The 24,326-nt window shown below is 46.0% G+C and overlaps 1 protein-coding gene and 1 long non-coding RNA gene across 2 annotated transcripts in view; one reads left to right on the top strand and one right to left on the bottom strand.

The window, feature by feature from the left end:
- Window positions 1–941: 941 nt before the first annotated feature.
- On the bottom strand, window positions 942–2,879 carry LOC136388209 (basic salivary proline-rich protein 1-like). The gene is made up of 2 exons (XM_066360170.1): window positions 2,834–2,879; window positions 942–2,422 (listed from the first exon to the last, which is right to left on the bottom strand). The coding sequence occupies exons 1-2, from the start codon at window positions 2,877–2,879 to the stop codon at window positions 942–944; spliced, it is 1,527 nt and encodes a 508-aa protein (XP_066216267.1).
- A 15,599-nt stretch (window positions 2,880–18,478) lies between these two features.
- Window positions 18,479–24,326, top strand: part of LOC136406071 (uncharacterized) — a 180,419-nt gene continuing 174,571 nt past the window's right edge. Inside the window, exons 1-2 of the long non-coding RNA XR_010751620.1 lie at window positions 18,479–18,535; window positions 20,030–20,151. This is a non-coding gene — a long non-coding RNA (uncharacterized lncRNA). The remainder of the gene's footprint in view (window positions 18,536–20,029; window positions 20,152–24,326) is intronic.

Here is a 24,326-nt window from a genome sequence, read left to right as displayed (position 1 = left end):
TTATTGGGACGAGAAGTATATCACCCGCCACTGTAAATAGCTTGAGTTATGAAAGATCAGGGAATTTCTGCCTCTAGGGTTAAAGTAATACAGGTAGTAGAGTCTCTCTTCTGCAGTCTATGGAAATGCATCTGAAGCTTCAACTCAAATTACCTCTCCATGGCTCTTTCCGCCTCTGGTTTTTGATTGATGTATCTGTCACGCCACAGGGTTCCGGAAGAGACGTGGAGGAGCTCTGGTGTGAGCACACTTCCAGGAGACCAAAGGAGGAAGCAAGGAGAAGCTCTAGAAGGGGCGCTGGGCTTATGGAGACCCTCTGCTGTGAGGTTTGGCGCACAAAATCAGGCTCGGAGTCAGCGGCGGCATGTCTCCCTGCTGTTGGGCAGGCTGGCCAGTTCAGGCTGCTGTGGCCCAAAGGGGGGAGGGGGGGCATCGGGCAGGGAACAGAGAAGGGTATAAACCTGAGCTGGGGGGAGGGCGCATTTCTAAGTAGCTGAACGTGACCGTTAGTTATGACGGCATCTCAGCGCCTGCTTTGCTCTTTGGCAGACACTTCTGATCGTCCCACTGGCGAGCGTCCCGGCGGCGTGAGGGCTGTCCTCCCTCGGTGTCTGCTGGTGACCCAAGTGTGCAGCTCACGGCTCTCATGGGCAGGGACAAAGCAAAATGGCAGAGGCTGGGAACCACTGGTTATCCATTTGATCAGCTGCCTCTGTGATTTTTTTAAAGATCTGGACATTCTTCTTATGTTACCTATTGGTATTCCCTAACTTAATACTTCCCTAACTTAGCTACTTCGTTTTATTGTGTTAATGAATTATTTTTATTACTTTAACAAATGTTTTTGGAGCAGCATCTCCTCCAGTTGGTGAGTTGATTATCTAAAGTAGGAAGTAGTCAATTAAAGAATTCATGGGTAGCCTCAGCCATTGGGTCACTGCTTAAAGAGCTCCTCGGAGTTGGTGTGCTCCGCCCCAGGCTTTCGGTCCCGGGCTCCTCGGGGTTGGCGTGCTGGGCTCCAGGCTTTCGGTGCCGGGCTTCTCGGCTTGGCGTGCTGCGCCCCAGGTGTTCGGTGCCGGACTCCTCGGGGTTGGCATGCTGCGCCCCAGGCTTTCGGTGCCGGGCTTCTCGGGTTGGCGTGCTCCGCCCCAGGCTTTCGGTGCTGGGCTCCTCGGGGTTGGCGTGCTGCGCCCCAGGCTTTCGGTGCCGGGCTTCTCGGGTTGGCGTGCTCCGCCCCAGGCTTTCGGTGCCGGCTTCTCGGGTTGGCGTGCTGCGCCCCAGGCTTTCGGTGCCGGGCTCTTGGGGTTGGCGAGCTGCGCCCCAGGCTTTCGGTGCTGGGCTCTTGGGGTTGGCGTGCTCTGCCTCAGGCTTTCGGTGCCGGGCTCTTGGGGTTGGCGTGCCCGGCCCCAGGCTTTCGGTACCGGGCTCTTGGGGTTGGCGAGCTGCGCCCCAGGCTTTCGGTGCCGGGCTCTTGGGGTTGGCGTGCTCTGCCTCAGGCTTTCGGTGCCGGGCTCTTGGGGTTGGCGTGCACGGCCCCAGGCTTTCGGTGCCGAGCTCTTGGGGTTGGCGTGCTCCGCCTCAGGCTTTCGGTGCCGGGCTCTTGGGGTTGGCGTGCACGGCCCCAGGCTTTCGGTGCCGGGCTCCTCGGGGTTGGCGTGCTCCGCCGCCCCGGGCTCCTGGGGGTTGGCGTGCTCTGCCCCAGGCTTTCGGTGCCGGGCTTCTCGGGTTGGGGTGCTGCGCCCCAGACCTTCAGTGCCGGGCTCTTGGGGTTGACGTGCTGCGCCCCAGGCTTTCAGTGCCGGGCTTCTCGGGTTGGCGTGCTCCGCCCCGGGCTCCTCGGGGTTGGCGTGCTCCGCCCCGGGCTCCTTGGGGGTTGGCGTGCTCCGCCCCGGGCTCCTGGGGTTGGCGTGCTCCGCCCCAGGCTTTCGGTGCCGAGCTCTTGGGGTTGGCGTGCTCCGCCTCAGGCTTTCGGTGCCGGGCTCTTGGGGTTGGCGTGCACGGCCCCAGGCTTTCGGAGCCGGGCTCCTCGGGGTTGGCGTGCTCCGCCGCCCCGGGCTCCTGGGGGTTGGCGTGCTCTGCCCCAGGCTTTCGGTGCCGGGCTTCTCGGGTTGGCGTGCTGCGCCCCAGACTTTCGGTGCCGGGCTCTTGGGGTTGACATGCTGCGCCCCAGGCTTTCGGTGCCGGGCTCCTCGGGGTTGGCGTGCTCCGCCCCGGGCTCCTCGGGGTTGGCGTGCTCCGCCCCGGGCTCCTGGGGGTTGGCGTGCTCCGCCCCAGGCTTTCGGTGCCGGGCTCCTCGGGGTTGGCGTGCTCCGCCCCAGACTTTCGGTGCCGGGCTTCTCGGGTTGGCGTGCTGCGCCCCAGACTTTCGGTGACGGGCTCCTCGGGGTTGGCGTGCCCGGCCCCAGGTTTTCGGTGCCGGGCTCTTGGGGTTGACGTGCTGCGCCCCAGGCTTTCGGTGCCGGGCTCCTCAGGTTGGTGTGCTACGCCCCGGGCTCCTCGGGGTTGGCGTGCTCCGCTCCGAGTTCCTCAGGGTTGGCGTGCTCCGCCCCGGGCTTTCAGTGCCGGGCTCCTCTGGGTTGGCGTTTCGGGCCCCAGGCATTCGGTGCTGGGCCCCTCTGGGTTGGCGTGCTCCGCCCCGGGCTCCTCGGGGTTGGCGTGCCCGACCTCAGGCATTCGGTGCCGGGCTTCTCGGGGTTGGCGTGCTCTGCCCCAGACTTTCGGTGCCGGGCTCCTCGGGGTTGGCGTGCTTCGCCCCAGGCTTTTGGTGCCGGACCCCTCCGGGATGGCGTGCTCCACCCCGGGCTCCTCGGGGTTGGCGTGCTCTGCCTCAGACTTTCGGTGCCGGGCTCCTCAGGGTTGGCGTGTTCCGCCTCAGGCATTCGGTGCCGGGCCCCTCCGGGTTGGCGTGCCCGACCTCAGGCATTCGGTGCCGGGCCCCTCCGGGTTGGCGTGCCCGACCTCAGGCTTTCGGTGCCGGGCTCCTCGGGGTTGGCGTGCCGAGCCCCAGAATTTAGGTGCCGGGCTTCTCGGGTTGGCGTGCCGGGCCCCAGACTTTCGGGGCCGGACTTCTCGGGTTTGCCGTGCTGTGCCCAGGCTTTCGGTGCCGGGCTTCTTGGGTTGGCGTGCTCCGCCCCGGGCTCCTGGGGGTTGGCGTGCTCTGCCCCAGGCTTTCAGTGCCGGCTTCTCGGGTTGGCGTGCTGCGCCCCAGGCTTTCGGTGCCGGGCTCTTGGGGTTGACGTGCTGCGCCCCAGGCTTTCGGTGCCGGGCTTCTCGGGTTGGCGTGCTCCGCCCCAGGCTTTCGGTGCCGGGCTCTTGGGGTTGACGTGCTGCGCCCCAGGCTTTCGGTGCCGGGCTTCTCGGGTTGGCGTGCTCCGCCCCAGGCTTTCGGTGCCGGGCTCCTCGGGTTGGCGTGCTCCGTCCCAGGCTTTCGGTGCCGGCTCCTCGGGCTTGGCGTGCTCCGCCCCAGGCTTTCGGTGCCGGGCTTCTCGGGTTGGCGTGCTCCGCCCCAGACTTTCGGTGACGAGCTCCTCGGGGTTGGCGTGCCCGGCCCCAGGCTTTCGGTGCCGGGCTCTTGGGGTTGGCGTGCTGCGCCCCAGGCTTTCGGTGCCGGGCTCCTCGGGTTGCCGTGCTCCGTCCCAGGCTTTCGGTGCCGGGCTCCTCGGGTTGGCGTACTCCGCCCTAGGTTTTCGGTGCCGGGCTCCTCGGGTTGGCGTGCTCTGCCCCAGACTTTCGGTGCCGGGCTCCTCGGGGTTGGCGTGTTCCGCCTCAGGCATTCGGTTGCCGGGCTCCTCGGGGTTGGCGTGCACGGCCCCAGAATTTAGGTGCCGGGCTTCTCGGGTTGGCGTGCCGGGCCCCAGACTTTCGGTGCCGGGCTTCTCGGGTTGGCGTGCTCCGCCCTGGGCTCCTGGGGGTTGGCGTGCTCTGCCCCAGGCTTTCAGTGCCGGCTTCTCGGGTTGGCGTGCTGTGCCCCAGACTTTCGGTGCCGGGCTCCTCGGGGTTGGCGTGCCCGGCCCCAGGCTTTCGGTGCCGGGCTCTTGGGGTTGACGTGCTGCGCCCCAGGCTTTCGGTGCTGGGCTCCTCGGGTTGGCGTGCTCCGCCCCAGGCTTTCGGAGCCGGGCTGCTCGGGTTGCCGTGCTCCGTCCCAGGCTTTCGGTGCCGGACTCCTCGGGTTGGCGTACTCCGCCCTAGGCTTTCGGTGCCGGGCTCCTCGGGTTGGCGTGCTCCGCCCTAGGCTTTCGGTGCCGGGCTCCTCGGGTTGGCGTGCTGCGCCCCAGGCTTTCGGTGCCGGGCTCCTCGGGGTTGGCGTTCCCGGCCCCAGGCTTTCGGTGCCAGGCTCTTGGGGTTGACGTGCTGCGCCCCAGGCTTTCGGTGCCGGGCTTCTCGGGTTGGCGTGGTCCGCCCTAGGCTTTCGGTGCCGGGCTTCTCGGGTTGGCGTGCTCCGCCCCAGGCTTTCGGTGCCGGGCTTCTCGGGTTGGCGTGCTCCACCCTAGGCTTTCGGTGCCGGGCTTCTCGGGTTGGCGTGCTCCGCCCTAGGCTTTCGGTGCCGGGCTTCTCGGGTTGGCGTGCTCCGCCCCAGGCTTTCAGCGCCGGCTTCTCGGGTTGGCGTGCTGTGCCCCAGGCTTTCGGTGCCGGGCTCTTGGGGTTGACGTGCTGCGCCCCAGGCTTTCGGAGCCGGGCTCCTCGGGTTGGCGTGCTCCGTCCCAGGCTTTCGGTGCCGGGCTCCTCGGGTTGGCGTACTCCGCCCTAGGCTTTCGGTGCCGGGCTCCTCGGGTTGGCGTGCTCCGCCCCAGACTTTCGGTGCCGGGCTCCTCGGGGTTGGCGTGCTCCGCCCCAGGCTTTCGGTGCCGGGCTTCTCGGGTTGGCGTGCTCCGCCCCAGGTTTTCGGTGCCGGGCTCCTCGGGGTGGCGTGCTGCGCCCCAGGCTTTCGGTGCCGGGCTCCTCGGGGTTGGCGTGCTCCGCCCCAGGCTTTCGGTGCCGGGCTTCTCGGGTTGGCGTGCTCCGCCCCAGGTTTTCGGTGCCGGGCTCCTCGGGGTTGGCGTGCTGCGCCCCAGGCTTTCGGTGCCGGGCTCCTCGGGGTTGGCGTGCTGCGCCCCAGGGCTTCGGTGCCGGGCCCCTCGGGTTTGGCGTGCCGGGCCCCAGACTTTTGGTGCCGGACTCTTCGGGGTTGGCGTGCTCCGCCCCAGGGCTTCGGTGCCGGGCCCCTCGGGTTTGGCGTGCCGGGCCCCAGACTTTTGGTGCCGGACTCTTCGGGGTTGGCGTGCTCCGCCCCAGGGCTTCGGTGCCGGGCATCTCGGGGTTGGCGTGCTGCGCCCCAGGGTTTCGGTGTCGGGCTCCTCGGGGTTGGCGTGCTCCACTCCAGGGTTTCGGTGCCGGGCTCCTCGGGGTTGGCGTGCTCCATTTCAGGGTTTCGGTGTCGGGCTCCTCGGGGTTGGCGTGCTCCACTCCAGGGTTTCGGTTTCGGGCTCCTTGGGGTTGGCGTGCTGCGCTCCAGGCTTTCGGTGCCGGGCCCCTGGGGGTTGATGTGCTCCATTCCAGGGTTACGGTGTCGGGCTCCTCGGGGTTGGCGTGCTCCACTTCAGGGTTTCGGTGCCGGGCTCCTCGGGGTTGGCGTGCCTGGCCCCCGACATTCGGTGTCGGGCTCCCGTGCACCTTTCCCAGCTCAGCTGCAACACCTCCTCCCAAGAAACACGCTTTTGGGTCACACAGTCTCAAAACCTTTCTCCCTCTCCCGATCCTCTCTCTGCCCCATCCTCTTCATCTACAGTTCCCAACTCCAAACATCTCTGACAAATAAAAGATTGTCCCTCTTAATCTGAGTGCAGGTTAGTACTATAACCTTTATCCAATATATTGTGAATATTCACATATTTTAGTGTGTATTAATTAGCTGACTTACTTTCTTGTATCTCCATCTAGAATGGAAACAGAGACCTTGTCCCCCTTGCTTTCTCTATCCGAAACCCAGAACCGTCACTGGGTACTGAATAAATATTTGTTAAGTGAGTGAGTCATTGCTTGGGTATGTAAAGAACCTAGTATTCTAGTGTAGGTTTGACCCAAATTCAGTACGTGAGCCTTACATAGTCAAGGAGGCGCAAAAGCATGTTCAAGTATCCTGGGGACCAGTAGTCCATATTAAAAAAAAAAAATAGAGAGGAGGTAGCAAAATACATAAATAAATAAGTAATTAAATAAATAAATAAAATACTGGCAGCTAAATGACGGTTGTGAGAGCAAGGACGACTCAATATGTTTGTCAGGAAGGGGGGCCCTCTGGCGGAACAGCTAGTGATACAGGTGTTAGATACGATAAAATCTATACCCATGATTCTGCTTTGAGATTTTCTTGTTTGAGACCGTAGGTGGGTTACTTTGAGCCTATTTATATCTCTGTAAAATGGAGATGGTGTTAAGACCCTCATAAGATAATTGAACTAATTAAATAAAGCAGGGTATGTAAGCCTACAGTCCGGTGCCTGAACTAAGCGCTCAACAAATGGTTAGCATACCTACAGCTTATTTCAAAACTTTAAAGAAGCTGATCTCTCCATCTATTTCTGCCACATCCTTTGCACAGAAGAGTTTCACCTGGTGAATAGTAAAATCTAATGCTATATTTCTGTTTCCATGTCTGTTCTTTTCCTATGACGGGGGCCAGTAAATGAAAAGGCCTTGGGTACCCAATCTTTGAAGAACAGTCCACAGCCTGGGGAAAACCCAGGCATAGGCAGGTGACTGAAGTTTTCCAAGCGCTTATACTCCAAATGAAATTTTAAAAAATAGCCTGACATTGCATGCCATCCAATACCACTTGTGGTGTAGTGCTTTTTGGAAAGAACTCCTAAGTGGGGAACAGAAATATTAAAGCAGTGGAGTTGTACCAAACCTGAGCGGGCGCAGAGGAAATCCTTTGTTTGTTAAAGAAACGACACTCTTACTTTTGCAGAAATGGGCCAGGGGCCAGAGGCCAAAAAGAAAAGTAAAGAAAACAGGTAAGACACAGGGTGACAATCAGCAGAGCCTTCTACAAACCACACGTAGGAACCTGCTTGTCACCTGTAGGGAGAAGCCACAGCAACAATTGGAACTGTTTTGTCACCATTGGCCTATATAGTGCCCAGAGGGCCCAGCCAGAGACAACTGTCATGTTGACTGAGTAAACAGACATCCCAGTAAAGGGCCTATAAAGGGGGGAAAAATCTAAAAGGACTTTGGGGCAGCATGGTGAGGAGGGGGTGAGGGGTGTCGGCCTTAGAAAGACAGTGAGACACTTATATTCGGAGGTGGGTCAGCTATAGTTCTAGGCTCTGTTTCCCGGTGAGGGGAGACCACAGGCTTAGCTGCTCTGGAGAGCGGCGCTCCGCTGCCTTGCTTGGCTCTGCATGGTTTGTGGGTGAGCAGAAGGGGAACACTGTTTTGCGTGTCCTGCCTCTGCCCTGCAATGCCCAGCGCTCCGAAAGAGACACATGCTCCCTCTCAAGACGAATGGGTATGAAACTGTGAAGGTAAATATGACTTGCCATCCCCCTCTCTATTTCAAATACTCAATTGAGAAACAATCTTATAAAGAGGGCTTTATTGTATAATAACGCTGGAAAAAGAAAAAAAAAAGGCAGAGAGCTCCTGGGCTCAAGTAGGCAAAGACAGTATTTTGATAGGCCTGGAAGCAATGCTGTCAGTGAGTTCCTAGAGGGTAAACAGCTCTGCCCTGAGTATGATGAATTAAATGGAGCAAGGCGGCAATGGCCCTGAAGTGGCAGATGAACAAAGGGGTGACCCTGGGATCTTTGGGCACTCTGGGTGACTGCTAAGCCTGTCTAAGATGGGCTAAAAGGCAGAGTGATGTTGGGAATTTTGGTTTTGAAATTACGGGGCGTACAGTGAGGACTAGTGCTGAGGAATCTCCTGGCAGTAAGCAAAGGTGGTGGGGAAATTTGGTGGGAAGGATGGACAAAGAAGCAGGTGTGGGAGATGTGAGGAAGCTGCCCGGTTGTCCTTGCCCTCCACCATCCTCCACAGTGTAGAGTCTACACTGTAGACCAGGGGTCCCCAAACTTTTTACATAGGGGGCCAATTCATTGTCCCTCAGACTGTTGGAGGGCCGGACTGTAAAAAAAAACTATGAACAAATCCCTATTCACACTGCACATATCTTATTTTAAAGTAAAAAAACAAAACGGGAACAAATACAATATTTAAAATAAAGAAGTAAATTTAAATCAACAAACTGATCAGTATTTCAATGGGAACTATGTTCCTCTCACTGACCACCAGTGGAAGGGGTGCCCCTTCGGGAAATGCTGCGGGGGCCGGATAAATGGCCTCAGGGGGCCGCATGCAGCCCGCTGGCCATAGTTTGGGGATCCCTGCTGTAGACTGTGTCCCCACCTTCCAGCACGCTGTGTAGTGGGTTCTCAAGAGGAAGCAGTGGAGAGACTAGGGACGGGGAAAGGGGAGATCTGGAAGAGGACAGATAAGAAGAGTAATGGAGGGCATTTTGAACCCTTTCCCAATGCAGCTCTGGAGTGACATTCAAGGGACTGAGATGTTAGTCTTCTGCTCTCGACTCCTCTCCAGGCTTTGATATTGCTGTTCTGTGTCGCAGCCTCCAGTTGCTGGGTCATACCCAGCTATTGTCCACAGCCAAGAGCAGTGAGCTCTGGCAGTGGCTGCCCTCGGTGCATTTCCAGATCTTTCTACAGGCCATTTTCCCATCTTTTTTTCTTTTCCCTTCTCTCCCTCCCTCTTCCCCTCTCCCTGCCTCATTTGTGTCGATTTTGTGATTCTGTTACTTTAAATCCCACCACCCAGGGTGGCAGTCATTTATTTTCAAAACTGTTACATAAGAGAGGAGAAATGGTAGGTCGTGCTGGCTTCTGGCATATGGAGCAGTAACTTGGGGTCAAAGAGCTGACCCGAGCTAACCCCCTGGGCCATGCTCTGTCCTTCTCTGCCTGCCTCTTCGTCTCAAAAAATTAAAGGCCTCGCTTAATATAGAGTTATGAGAAACACGAGGCCAAATGTTAGACTCTGGCATATGCTATGCTGTACTCAGAAACGACATAAATTTTCTTCACTTACCGTCATGACAGCTACGGAGAGGAATACAGAGCACTGAATAGCATAGCACCAGGGATATGAGGACAGTTAAGCAAATATTAGTTCATACGTGGGGACCCCCTCCTTTGCATACACTTTGAACTAAAGCAACAGCCCCTTAGCGGAGTGTTTAAAGCGAAAGTGTTCTGACAAACACTAAAGAAAGAACATCTGAAACAGCCGTCTGCCTCTGTGCTCTACCAGGCCTCCCAAAGGGTCCATAGGAGGAAATTAATGGGCTCTGAAGGTGTCTGCTTCTTGCAAATGAAGTAGAATCTAATTAGTTATTCAGTGACATTGGAATTCTAAAGTTGATAAAAGAGAAAGAAATAGCCTGGAGTCAGAGTGCCCTGTTTGATTACTGCCAAGGAGTTAATACATTAACAAGGAAATATTGGGTCTAAAATGGCCTAAATTCATTATTTTTCCTGCTGCTAAAATTTTGTTTGGATAACTGAAAAAGATGAAGTAGAAAAAGGAGACATTCATGTCTCACAGGGAAGGAAAGGCCCGGTTGTGTCTGATATTAGAGAACAAATTTTTGGGGGACTATTCATTCTAGTGAAAATATTACCTTTGTGTCTCTGCCAATGGGAAGGTTCTAATTTGTGATTCAGGATTGTTTGTCCTGTTGTGGTTGTTTCACTCTCCTTTAAAATTCTTTCCTTTCTTCATTACTTGTTTTGTTTTCAAACTCCAGCTGATGTACATGGCTGAATAGTTTTCTGGAAGATGAATGAAGCTAAAATCTCAGCTATGGGACCAGGACAGTTGTTGCAAGCTCACACACTGCCTCTGACTTGGAAATCAATTTGTGCATTTCTTACTTGTAATTAGGCAGTGAGTAAGGCCTCTTCCTTGGAATGGAGCCCTAATGTAATGCCTTGTGTTGTACAGCAAAAGGAGTTATGAAAATGACACCCAGCAGTACAGAAAGGACATTTTGCTCCTGAGTTAGTCAGTGGGCCTGTCTCAGGGTCTGACGGTCAGAGGCTGGACAACTTAGACCCAAATTGCCCAAATCCATGAAACTCAAGGAATCTCCGGAAAGTACCAGGATCATGCTGGACCCCTCGGGATTCCAGGGACACACAGCTGCTTTGGGGGCTTTGTTTTGACTTTTGCCTTTTCCCCCCAAAGGAACATCTACTCCAGGTGTTTTGAAATGCATGAGAGAAAACGCAGCGGTCCAGAGGATGGCAGTCATTCAAACAGTCCCATAGGACACTAGTGAAAATGTACTTTTATGCAACTCTGAAAGGGTTCATCCTGCTCAAGTAAATTCCTGCACATTTGGAATTCTTCCCTCAGCAGTGGTTCCTCATAAATTTCTGGAAGCTTCTCTGATCCAAAGTTACATCCTCCAGAGATTCCCCAAATTCCCAGAGCCTCAGCTCACCTGAGTGTGAGGACATTGAGTATTTATGTGGTTCACACCCATCTGCGTCTGGCTTTTGGCCCATATTCAAGGGTCCTCAGCATCTTCCAGTCTCTCCACCTGCTCTGGAATCTTAATTTCAAAGCAGCAGAAAGCTAAAGGTGATTTATATTTGAGAGGAAAAGAGTATGTCACCAAAGTACCTTTTCCTGAAAATAATAAACTATTCCCTTTTTTTGCTCTCTCTGAAGGCAGCATAGCTCAGTGGATTGTTAGTTTCATCCTCCTATTAGCAAAGAATTAGACTTGCTCCTGCAGTCAAACCGGTCTTGTGTTTGTGGATCTATATGGCTTACATTTCTATTGATAGTAATCCGTAAGTTCAGTCAATTAAGAGTCATGATAATAGTTCTGACGTCTGAAGTGAGTTCTGATATCTGAAGTAAGAAACTCTTGTTTTTTTAATTCACGCTGAGTGTCAAGACTATTACTGGTACTATGACATTTAACATGTAGTTTTGAATTTCTGTAGTAAATAGCTGTGATATTGTGACTTATAAGCGTACTGTGATCTAGGTTCATTTATATTGTTGTTTGAGATCCTGATTTCAATTCCTTTGGGTATATGCTGATAAGTGGGATTGCTGGATTATACACTAGTTTTATTTTTAGTGTTTGGAGTTTTCCATAGTGCTGTACTATTTTATAGTCCCATCGACAGTATACTTGGGCTCCCTATTCTCCATGCACTCACCAACACTTATGTTTTATTTATTTTTTTATAATTGCCATCCTAACAACTATGAGGTGATATCTCATTGTGGTTTTGATATGTAATTTCCTTATAACTAGTGACACTGGGTGCCTTTTCATATATCTGTTGGCCATTTGTATATCTTCTTTAGAGAAATTTTAATTCAGTTCCTTTGAGCTTTTAATCAGTTTATTTACTTTATTTGCTAATGAGTTCTAGGAGTTCCTTATATATTTTGGATATGAACCCTTCATCAGATGTATTTTTTGTAAATATTTTCTCTAAAGTACCCTACAGATTTAATGCAATCTATATCAAATCCCAATAGCCTTTTATGTTTTTAAAGAAACAGAAAGAATAATTCCAAAATTCATAAGAAAGCACATTAGATCCCAGATAGCCAAAGCAATTTTGAGCAAGAAAAACAAAGCTGAAAGCATCATACTTCCTGATTTCAAAATATTTTACAAAACTACAGTAATCAAAACAGTATAATAATGGTATAAAAATAGATGCATAGACCAATAGAATAGAATACAGAGCCCCAAAATAAATCCACACATATATGGTCAGCTGATCTTTGACAAGGGGACAAGAATGTACAATAGGCAAATGATAGTTTCTTCAATAAATGGTATTGGGAAAACTGGACAGCCACATGCAAAATAATTAAATTGGACTCTAATCTTACACCACACACACAAATCAGCTAAAAGTGGATTAAAAGACTTAAATGTAAGACCTGAAACTGTAAAACTCCTAGAATAAAAAATATTGGAAAAGTTCCTTGACATATTGGTGTTGACAATGATTTCTTGGATATGACACCCAAACATATAGGCAACAAAAAGCTAAAACAGACAGATGGGACCACATCAAACTAAAAAGCTTCTGCACAGCAAAGGAAACCCTCCACAAAGATTTGCGTTGGCCACCTATGTCAATGTACCTAAATTATACTTTCAGTCTTTTTTTTTTTTTGTATTTTTCTGAAGCTGGAAACAGGGAGGCAGTCAGACAGACTCCCACATGTGCCTGACCGGGATCCACCCGGCACGCCCACCAGGGGACGATGCTCTGCCCCTCCGGGGCGTCGCTCTGTCGCGACCAGAGCCACTCTAGCGCCTGGGGCAGACGCCAAGAAGCTATCCCCAGTGCCCGGGCCATCTTTTGCTCCAATGGAGCCTTGGCTGCGGGAGGGGAAGAGAGAGACAGAGAGGAAGGAGAGGGGGAGGGGTGGAGAAGCAGATGGGCGCCTCTCCTGTGTGCCCTGGCCAGGAATCTAACCCGGGACTTCTGCACGCCAGGCCAACGCTCTACCACTGAGCCAACCGGCCAGGGCCTATACTTTCAGTCTTTTGAAAACTACCATCATGTGTTCCACTTCCCCAAACAAAACTGAATGCACTTATGCAGAAGGCGAAAAGCTTACCGCACTAGGACATAAAGACTCTTTACTGTCTGACCTCTGCAATCTTTCGTGTCACCTTTGCCCCCTCTCCCCGTCCAGCCTGTCTTTGGGCACTTCCTTTCTCTATGCTCCTCAGGTTGCTGCCTTATATATATGTCTCCCCATACTCTGCACCGTACCTCCTCCACACCCATTTGTTTCTGATTTACTTATTTTCATACAATCTCTCTGTTGGTTATTGAAATGTCTTATGTCTCTAACTAGGCCGTAATCCCCTTTGGTAGTGGTCCAGGGTCCATGATTCAGATTCTCAATAAGTGCTTGTTGAATAAATGCATAAATTTAGTGAGGCCCAAGGGACTTAGAATAGTAGAAGGTCAAAATTGGTTTAAAAAATATTTTGTACCAGATATTTATTAGTTATCTACATAGCATTCATTTCTTTCCCCTACTCCTCTCTCTAACAAATGCCAGAGTTTCTGGGGGTAGGCACACTTCACCCACACAGCTGAAGCGCTTCTGGGGTAGCAGTCCTCATTAATCTAATCAGAGCAAAAATGCAAATATTTTGTTTTAAATGTGAGGCAGGTACATTGTCTCTGAATGTGTATCTTCAGATACTGGCCGCTCTCTGGTGACTGTGAGGGTGGACGGGCTGAGGATGATGCTGACACCAGGCTGGAGAGATGGAGAGAATCTAGTCCCTAGTGATAGCACTGCGATGGAGCATGAAGCCAACCCAAAAGGCTGCCCCTGGGGCCCTCACATTTCTTAAATCATAAAATTCCTTATCCTTTAAGCTAATTTGAGCTGGGTTTTTCTGTACTTGAAACATCTATCATTCTAAGATAAAACATTATGAATTGCCCCCATCAGCAATTATATGAGAACAGGAAACTGAGGGCTTGGCTCACACAACATCTTTGCAACTAAATGGAAGCTAGAACCCGGGTCTCGATACTCTTAGTCTAAACCCCTTTTTATTAAATCATACTTTATCTCATATTTCCAATGCTTCTCCTTTTTCTTCTAATCAGAGATGTGATAATTTTAATAATCTCTTTGCAGTTCATGAGTTTACAACTCAATAAATGAATTTGAGTATATAAGCAACATAATCCAACAATTATTTAAATTTATACAGATGAGCCTCATGAAGATAATATGCAAATTTGTGCAACATAATTTTTAAATGAAGCATTTGAAACTTGACTTTGTTGTTGTTATTATTTTTTAGCAGAACTATAACCTTAACAGCTCTGGCCATATTGTTCCCCAAAATTACTAAGTCTGATTATAGGAATATTGTAGTAAGTCCAAAATTCTGCTTGGGAATTTTCTAGTTCTATAAATCTGATAGAAACAAAATGTTAACTGTTATATCAATAGTCATGTGTTTAAGGTGAAACACTTACCATTGAGAGTTTATAAAAAGTGCCTCAGATACTTTGCCATGTACTCAGTTTTAATCAAGATGTTGAAGAGATCCAAGATGGTTGCAGAGTAGGTGGAAGCTACACTCACCTCCTCCCAGGAACAAACCGGAATTGCAACTAAACTATAGAACAGTTAACCTGAATAATCAACTGAAAACTAGCTGAAGAGAAGTCTTATAACTGAAATTTATAGAAGAAGCCATGCCAAGACTGTTCCAACAGGTTGCCGAGGACCAGTCACAGGCAGTATCTTATATCGGCCTGCAAGAAGCCCCACCCAAGAAGCCCAGAACCAACACACCCAGTAGGCAGCTTCAGACAACATCAGAGCAGGATCCAATCAACTTCTCAAGTAGCATGTCCAAAGGGAGATCTCAGCAGGCACCAAACCCTGCTGAGGTGAATTCCACTTTGTGAGTTCAGTACCTGCATAGCAGCTTACTTGCCATGGTTGGTGTTGAGCCTCACAATTAGCCATCCTGAGGGTTGATCCCATGCATGAATAGACCAATAGCAATCAAGACTTAATTATAAGAAAGGCCCACATAACCCACAAAAGGAACATTTCTGGAGCACCCAGCTTAGGGGATCAAAAAAAGTACACTACTGAACCCCACAGGACACCTACTATTATGTAAGGCCACCTCATGAAGACTGAGAGTCATAGAAACAAACACAAAGAGTCCACCTAAATGGGGAGACAAATAAACAATCTCCAAGTGAAAGAACAAGAATCTCTAGAAATAAAATAGAGACAAGCTGTTTATCAGATAGAGTTCAAAGTAATGGTTATAAGAATGCTCAACAACATGAAAAAGGACATAGAAACCATAAAAATGGATCAGAAATGAAGAGGATATAGAGGCTAAATAGCATATCACTAAACAGTGAATGGGTTAACAATGAGACCAAGGAAGAAATAAAAAGATACCTAGGAACAACTGAAAAGGAAAACATAGCAACCCAAAACCTATAGCCACAGTGAAAGTGGCCGTAAGAGCAAAATTTATAGCATTACAGGCCCACATCAAGAAACAAGAAAAATCTCAACTAAACAATCTAAATTTACACTTAAAGGAACTTGAACAAGAACAACAAACAAAGTCCAAAATAAATATAAGACAGGAAATAATAAAGATATAAATGAAATAGAATATAAGAAAGCAATATAAGAGATCATTGAAACCAAGAGCTGGTTCTTTGAAAAGATAAACAAGATTGACAAACATTTAACTGGACTTATCAAGAAAAAAAGAGAGGGGGCCTAAATAAATAAAATTAGAAACGAAAGAGCAGAAGTAACACCTGACATCAAAGAAATACAAAGGATTGTAAGAAAATATTATGAACAACTATATGCTAACAAATTGGATGATCTAGAAGAAATAAATTCTTAGAAACATACAATTTCCCAAAACTAAATCAGGAAGAATTAGAGAATCTGAATAGACAGATTACAACTAATGAAATTGAAGCAGTAATCAAAATGCTCCCAACAAAAAACAAGTCTTGGACTGGATGGTTTCACAGGTAAATTCTACTAAAGAAGAAACAACACCTATCCTTCTCAAAGTATTCCAAAAAATTTATGAGGAGGTAAGACTCCCAAGCTCATTTATGAGGGCAGCATTATTTTAATTTCCAAACCAGATAAAGACAGACATTACAAAGAAAGAAAATTATAAATCAATATCCCTGATGAGCATAGATGCTAAAATCCTCAACAAAATACTAGCAAACCGGATCCAGCAATACATTTAAAAGGTTGTATACTGTGATCAGGTGGGATTTATTCTAGGCATGCAAGGTTGGCACAGTATCCACAAGTCAATAAATATGATAATCCTCAGTAACAACATGAAAGATAAAAACCACATGAGCATATTAATAAATGCAGAAAAAATATTTGATAAAATCTAGCGCCTATTTATTATAGAAACTCCCAGTAAAGGTAAAAGCTGTGGTACCTTTATTACATTGAGGAACATACCTCAATGTAATAAAGGCCATTTATATGACAAACCCATAGCCAGCATCATACTAAATGGGCAAAAACTGCAAGCATTTCCCTTAAGATTGGGAACAAGACAGGGATATCTGCTTTCACCACTCTTACTGAACAGAGTACTGGAAGCCCTAGCCACAGCAATCAGACAAGTAGAAGAAATAAAAGGCATCCAAATTGGAAAGGAGGAAGTAATACTGTCATTATTTGCAGATGACATGATACTGTATATAGAGAACCCTAAAGATTCTACCAAAAAAACTACTATAACTGATAAATAAATTCATTAAAGTAGTAGGATACAAAGTAAATATCCAAAAATCAGTTGCATTTTTATACACCAATAAAGAACTATCAGAAAGGGGACATTAAGAAAATCCTATTCACAATTGCTTCAAAAAAGAATAAAATACCTAGGAATAAATTTAATTAAGGATGTAAATGATTTGGGCTAAGAAAATTATAAGACACTGAAGAAAGAAATTGAAGAAGATACAAATAAGTGGAAGTATATACCATGTTCATGGATAGGAAGAGTTAAATCTTTAAAATGTCCATACTACCCAAAGTAATCTATAGATTCAATGCAATTCCTATTAAGGTACCAATGGCATATTTCACAGAACTAGAACAAATATTCCAAAAATTTATATGAAACCACACACCCAAATAAACCCAAAAAACAAAAGAAAAACCTCAGAATAATAACAGTGATCTTGAGAAAGAAGAATAAAGTTGGAGAAATCACACTAGCTGATATCAAACTATACTTACAAAGCCATACTAGTCAAAACAGCATGGTACTGGCATAAAAACAGACATATAGATCAATGGCACAGAAAAGAGAGCCCAGAAATAAACCTATGCCTTTATAGGAGGCAAAAACACACAATGGGGTAAAGACAATCTATTCAATAAATGGTGTTGGGAATATTGGAAAAATATGTGCGAAAAAAAAAAAATTAGGCCACCCATACCATACACAAGAATAATCTAAAAATTGATTAAAAACTTGTATATTAGGATTAAAATATAAAAATTCTAGAAGAAAACACAGGCAGTAAAACCTTGAACATTTCTCATAGCAAATTTTTTTCTGATATGTTGCCTAGGGCAAGGGAAACAAAAAAATAAACAAATGGTATTACATCAAACTAAAAAGTTTTTACACAGAAAAAAATTAACAAAATGAAAATGTAAACAACCCACTGAATGTTGGAAAATATTTGCCGATACATCTGATAAGAGATAACTATCCAAAATTTATAAAGAACTTATAAAACTCAATATCAAAAAGCCAAATAATCCAATTAAAAAATGAGCAAAGGACCTAAATAGACACTTCTCCAAACAGGACATACAGATGACCAATAGACATATGAAAAGATGCTCAATGTCACTAATCATCAGAAAAATGCAAATTAAAATCAATGAGATATCACCTCACACCTATTATCAATTAATCAAAAAACAAGTGTTGGTGAGGATGTGGAAAAAAGGGAACCTTTGTACACTGCTGGTGGAATGCAGCTTGGTACAGCCATTGTGGAAAGTACTATGGAGTTACCTTAAAAAAATTAAAAATGGAACTGCCTTAAGACCCAGCAATTCCACTTCTGGAAATTTATCCAAAGGAACCCAAAACACTAGTTCAAAAGAATATATGCACCCCTGTATTAATTGTAGTATTATTTACAGTAGCCAAGATCTGGAAGCAGCCCAAGTGCCCATCAGTAGATGAGTGGATAAAAAAGCTGTGGTACCTTTACACAGTGGCATACTACTTGGTGGTAAAATAAACATAAAAAGGAAGAAGGAATCTTACCCTTTACAACAGCATGGATGAACCTGGAGAGCATTATACTAAGTGAAATAAGCCAGTCAGAGAAAGACAAGTACCATGTGATTTCATTTATGTGTGGAATCTGATAAAATGAACTAACAAGCAAAAGAGAGACAGACTCATAGATAGCAGGCTGACAGCTGTTGGGGGATGGGCTTGGTGGAAGGATTGAGCGAAAAAGAGGAAGAAACTCTTGGACACACACTGTGTTGATTGCTGGAGGAGGGCAAGGGTTGGGGGAAGTAGTGGACGGTATGAGGGAAATACATGGTGATGGAAGGAGACTTGGGGGGGGGGGTAAACATACAATACAGTGTACAGATGATGTGTTGTGGAACTGTGCACCTGAAACCTAATTTTGTTAACCAATGTCACCCCAATCAATTCGATAAAAGGGGGAGAAAAAGATGCTGACAGGCATGCAAAGCCCTGTAATTAAAGGACTATAGAAGGTGTTTAGACATATATTTTACATGTTTGGCTATGAAATAATAGCAGTTTTACATTTTCTCTAACGTTAATGCATTGTATTTTCATTATTAGCAATATAACTGCACGCTGGCCAGTGAGACCCTGATGAAGTGTGTACAGCAAGTCATGCTGACCACGGTAAGCTCTGTTAAGTGACTCACAGTCTAAATAAACTCACCACAATGACTTGGGAGCCAGGACGAGGCAAAGTTTATCATTTTTGGTTCCTTGTGAAGAATCAGTAAGAGCATTCTGTTTACTTACGCATTGAAGTGCTTTTGATGAGCCCAGGGTTCCCGAAGGCAGTAGGGAGACCCAGCTGCTGAATATTAAGAGATTGTGAATGTCCTTGTCTCACCTATGCTTTCTTTCTAAGATGCTATTTATTCTGTCCAGTTCTTCACCTCTCTGTGGGCAGCAGCTGCATACACATCACTTGCCCTGACACTTGGAAAACAGACAAGTAGTCTTTTCTATTACTGCCATAAATGCCACTCAGTGAACCAGCCACTAGGTCATGCTCATGTGCAATGCAATCTGTTTCCTTCTTCCTGGGCTCTGGCGTCACCTTCATAATGACCTGAGCCACGGTTGTCCTTCTGGGAGTCTGTTGTCCTACAGTTAGGCTTTTGGCGGCTGGTAAACACGAAGCCATTATTTTCCAAGTATAAGCTAGTTACACAAACACGAAATTCCCAAGTTGGAAAATTGTGTCAGCTAGGATCAAATTCAATCGATGAAATTAACTTCTCTATGATTTACAAGAGAATATTTAGTTTTGGAAATATCCTGATGTTTTTATTTGCTCCTATAGAATATAGTGCTTTTCAGAACAGCTTCACTCCTATGTAATCCTTCTCTTGCACACATTTTTAAGGAAAATATCTGCTCTCTTCCCAGGCTTTATAGAGGGCATAACACAATCCTCCAAAGTCGACATCATGAGAGAGAGGATGGAGAAACTTGAAGACAAAGATTAGGAAGCATTGACAGTGTAAGATAAATCACAGCAGAAAATAAACCAGCTCGAAAATTACTTTGTTGATCTCTGGGGAATAGAGGAATAAATAAATGTACAAGGAATCTCAGCAGATTTCACATTTAAAGTCGGCTGCATCTTTCCATGCCAAAATTATGACCCAGTGCTCTTTTCTTCAAGTGCTCAGAAAACCATACCCATAGTCCAAATGTTCTGCCTCTGAAAATGTACATGGGTTAAATGTAGACAGAAGGGCATGTGTCAGATTTGTGGTTTATCGTGCTCACTACTACACCAGGGCAAGAAAGGGCTTCTCTTTTCAAAGTGTGCTTGCCCTGCATGAGTTCAATCTAAAAAAGCTGAGAATGCCCAGCTTAAGCAAGCTTTCCTTCCTGTCCTTAGAAATCTAGTCTGAATCTAACATTCAGTGCCTAGCACTGTGCTGGGTGCATTAGCAGGGCCTCAAGAAATACTTGTTGGAGCGATGAAGATGCAGATGAAAGACTGGTTTTGAATCTGTTGTGCTTTGTACTGCCCTGCTGCGGGAGGGAGGGAATTTTACTGGGAATACTGGGTTTCCCTCTTTGAAATTTCAAGGAGTGCCCCCTAAGTCTAGTATGTGGCAAACCAGCCTGTGTCACTTGTTTCCACAGAGTAAGGATGCTGACAGCTAAGAGCGCTGGAGTGAGACAGGCCCACCTAAGGGTCCCTGCTCAGCTGTTCCTGCCGTGTGCCCTCAGGCATGGAGACCCACTTTCTCTTGTATATCATGAGGGTGAGAATGCCTCCCTCTTATGCTGGTTGGGAGGACTGAATAGTATATTATAGTGAAAGAATTTAACATGCTGCCTGGCTCACAGTAAACACACAGTACATTTATTGGTATTATTTTTATTTTGCACCTGTGAGGAAGAGTCCTTTCTGAAGTTTATTTTCATAAGCTTCTCATTCCCTGAGAGCGGTCTATTTTCCTTTCTCTTTTAGAGGGTCAGTGACTGTTAGTCCCTGCATATAGAATATTCCAGGGACAGTCCACGGTGGTTTTGAATGACATTTTCACGTTTGATATCTGGTATTTTATTGCTCCCTTTGTCCATAGCAATATGGTGGGAGCTTATATTTGGCAAGCAGCATGCTGTTATTTTTGGAACTCTTCCTTAGTTTTAATTTCTTTACTTATAAATTTCTTCCCAAATGCAATTCTTCCCATAGGTCGAAGCTATAGCTCACCTGACTGCTTGAATGGTCTGTGATGTCATCATTTGGTTAACCATTTCAGTTTTACATTTCAAATCTTCCTTCTATCTGGAAACTAGAGTGGTATTTTTAATGTTGAAGATTTTAAGAAAATAGAAATCAGTGCTGGCTTAGGAAAAAATATTGTATTAGCACAACTCCACTGAACCCCCTTTTCTGTTTTTGGTCTTTAAATTAATTTGTTATCATGGTTGACAGGATTAGGTTGCTTTTGTTTTTTTAAGGAAATTTCTGTATAAATAGGATATTGACCATCTGTTGTTATATTTATGCAAAAACTTCTACTTTCTCAGATTTTAACTTTGTTTATAGATATTTGACGTATACACATTTTATCTAGCTGTCACTGTAGTGTGTTTTCCTCTTTGTGATTTCTTTCACTGCTATTTAAGTCAGGTGTTCTATGGCTACTGAGTTCAGATAAAAATTAATCAAAAGCTTCTTCTATATAGTAATGGTTGCCTTTAAATATTGTTTACATTTAAATTAAACACTTTACCTACCGTTTCTTTGGCATATGCAATAGCTAAGAATGACTTCAAAATAGGTCATGAAATAGGTCATGAATTATGTTTGTACCGTTTATTGAATAATTCTTTCTGTTCTACAGGTGTGATTTGTAAAGCCATGCTTATCATATACTTAATTTAAAAAATATATTCTAGCGCCTATTAATGGGTTATCTCTTGTGTAGTTTGAGTTACTGATTCCTACACTGAACCAGGGTTCTACTTTCTTTTGTTTCTTTGTTTTTGCAACTCACAAATGTTTTACTGTCTTAAAGTCTGCATTCTCCCCAGTCCCTCAGCAAATCTTGTCAGCCTCTTCTTCAGAGTGAATCCAGAATGGGGCTGCTCAAATACCCAGAGCTCCCCCTCCGCCCTCCCCTCCTCCCCCCACTGAGCCGCTTTCACTGTGACGGCACTGAGTTCAGCCACCATCATCTCTTCCTGTGATTAGAGCAATGACCTATATATACTGAAGTTGTTCTAGATTTCACCTTGTAGCCCACAGTGTATTCTCCCTGCCACACCCACAGTGTGGATTTCAATCGGAGGTTAGGTCATGGCACCTCAAGACCACAGTGGCTTCCCTTCGTACTCAGAGTGACAGGCCCAAGGCCCACGTGACCTGCTCCTACTGCTCCGGCTGGATCTCAGCTCCAGGCACTTGCATGCGCTTTCTTTTTAGGGCCCCGCTACTTCCTGTTTCCTCTGGAAACAGCTTGGCTCCTTACCTGCAGGTTTCCCTTCTTGTTTTTCCCACGCCTGTTGCACCTGGCTCACCTGAGGGATGACCCTCCATGGACTCCCTCCTTCGGTCCTCTCACGCTGCTGTAGTTTTCTTCATAGTGCATATCGCCACTTGTTTGCTGTTTCCTGTTGGTAAAAGGAAATAAGTGGAACTTGATGAAGACTGTTGGAGGAGGGTGGATGGCTATTTTCAGTGACTAGAAGTCATTCCTGGCATATAGTAAGCGCTCAAGTTTGCAGAATGAGAGGATTTCGGAATTTGAGAGAAGTCTTTGGTAACAGAAAGTACCCACCCTTCCCTCCATGGTGATTGTATTTTTTCAGGCTCTCTACATCTTGAGACAAGTAATATTTTTCTGTAAGATTTTTGTATTCACCAAATGTTACGGAACATCTCCTTGTCCCAGGTACTGTTCTAGATGTGGTAGAATCAGCACTGAATAGTAATACTTAAATTTTTGTTATATAGTATTTTCTATAATTTAAATTTTTTTAAATTAAAAGAATTCAAACCTCTACATTCCTATATATCTTCTTTCTTGTATTTGTTATTCAATTTAATTTTTCCTTGATTGCATTTTTATAGCTTTTAACAAATAATCAGAATTAGAAAACAATATAACTTATAGATCTAAGAGTTTACTCTTAAAAATAGCATTATATTTTTCTAATGTTTTGTGTGAATTTTTTTTTTCATTTTTATAAAATGGTATTTATTAATTTACCCTTCAGTTTTAATTTTAATGTTTTTCAATTATGGTTGACACTCCATATTATATTAGTTTCAGGTGTATAAGATAGCAGTTAGACGTATATATAACTTACGAAGTGATCCCGATAAGTCTAGTACCCACCTGACACCATCCATAGTTATTACAATATTATCAACTCTGTTTCCTATGCTGTACTTTACATCCCTGTGACTATTCTGTAACCATCTGTACTTCTCCATCCATTCAGCTTTTTCACACACACCCCGATCCCTCCCATCTGTCAACCATCAGTTTGTGTGCAATTTTTAAAATTTATTTTTAGTCTTTGTGTTTTAATAGTATGTACAATTATGGCCTTATCTCTCCATACAGTTTTGGTGACAGTGGATAATCTTTACTCTTATTCTAATAGTATTTTAATTATCCTGTAACTTTCTATCCAGTTAGACCCAACCTTTATTCACATCTGTCCAGCAGGGTAGCGAGTAAAAGACAAAGAGATAAACATATTGATTCAAATAGATTTGTTATATTCTTTTTATATTCCACGAAAAATATATTTTTGGAAAATGTAGACTGTCAAAGGCTGAGAAGGGCATGCTAAATTCAGGATAATAAGGAAGCAGTAGGCTGGGGTAGGACATGCAGGAGTCAGAGTCCTGTTCCTAGGACACACAAGTTAGTGGAGAAATGGAAGGTAGTTGCTGTGTTCCATGATTGGTGGGTAAAGACTCAATTAAAAAGGTTTAGGACAAAAGTTTGGAGATCAATTAGAACATTATAGAAGCAGGGAAGGGAACAATTAAAAATAATTTCTGTTTTTTTAAATGTATAATACATCTCAGAGATTTAAGCACCCACCGCTCCCAATTTACAAGTTTAAAAAAGATCTCACACTTGTAAATTCAGGATATTAATTCAGTTTCTAGTTATGTAACCTAGGACAATATACTTTCTGTGTCTCAGTTTTCTCATCTGGATAATAGAGATAATAATGATGCCTGTCCCAAAGTTTTATTGTTGAAATTAAACGAATTATCAGAGTGAGTGTCTAGCACATACTAACAATCAATATAAACTGTTATTATTTTTATAAATTTATATGTTTGATCTTTGAAATGAACTTGAGAAACTTGCATTCCATTTTTTAACTTATTTATGTTATTACTTAGACAACTGTGTTTAATAGATTTCAGGGAGTTCTACCACTATGCTTTTATAGAATATTTTCCAACTGTGAGCCTGTTATTTTTGAAATAAATCTTGACCAATGTGTCTTACATTTTTTTCTAGAAGGACATGTGATTTTTGTTTGCTTGTTTTTAGACCTGCCATACCAAGGACTAGTGTTCTCACACTGCAAACCTCTTAACTGGGGTATCAGATGTTGCGCTCACAAACATTTTCTGCCATACTCCATGCACTTAAGGGTTCATCGTCTTCTGACTTTTCCTGTTTAAAAGAAAGCCAACCTGATTTCAGCCCCCTTGTCGCTAACCTGCATTTTCTATCTAGATATTGTTCTTCAGTTTCAACACTTTCTTAGCTCAAGTCTCTGTGTGGATCCTTTTTCATTAATTTTGCCACAATGTTAGTCCTTGAAGGTCAGTGAAGCAAGTGAAAACTTCCAGGTCCATACCCACAGACTGTTACTGCACACACTAAACCAGTGGCACCCAGGAAACCACGTCTACAGCAAAGACTTGCTGTTGGATTCTGCCATCTCT

Source organism: Saccopteryx leptura, chromosome 1, assembly GCF_036850995.1.
Source record: "Saccopteryx leptura isolate mSacLep1 chromosome 1, mSacLep1_pri_phased_curated, whole genome shotgun sequence".
Taxonomy (NCBI): domain Eukaryota; kingdom Metazoa; phylum Chordata; class Mammalia; order Chiroptera; family Emballonuridae; genus Saccopteryx; species Saccopteryx leptura.
The sequence above is the reverse complement of the archived record's forward strand: the minus strand, read 5'-3'. Positions and strand labels throughout refer to the sequence as shown.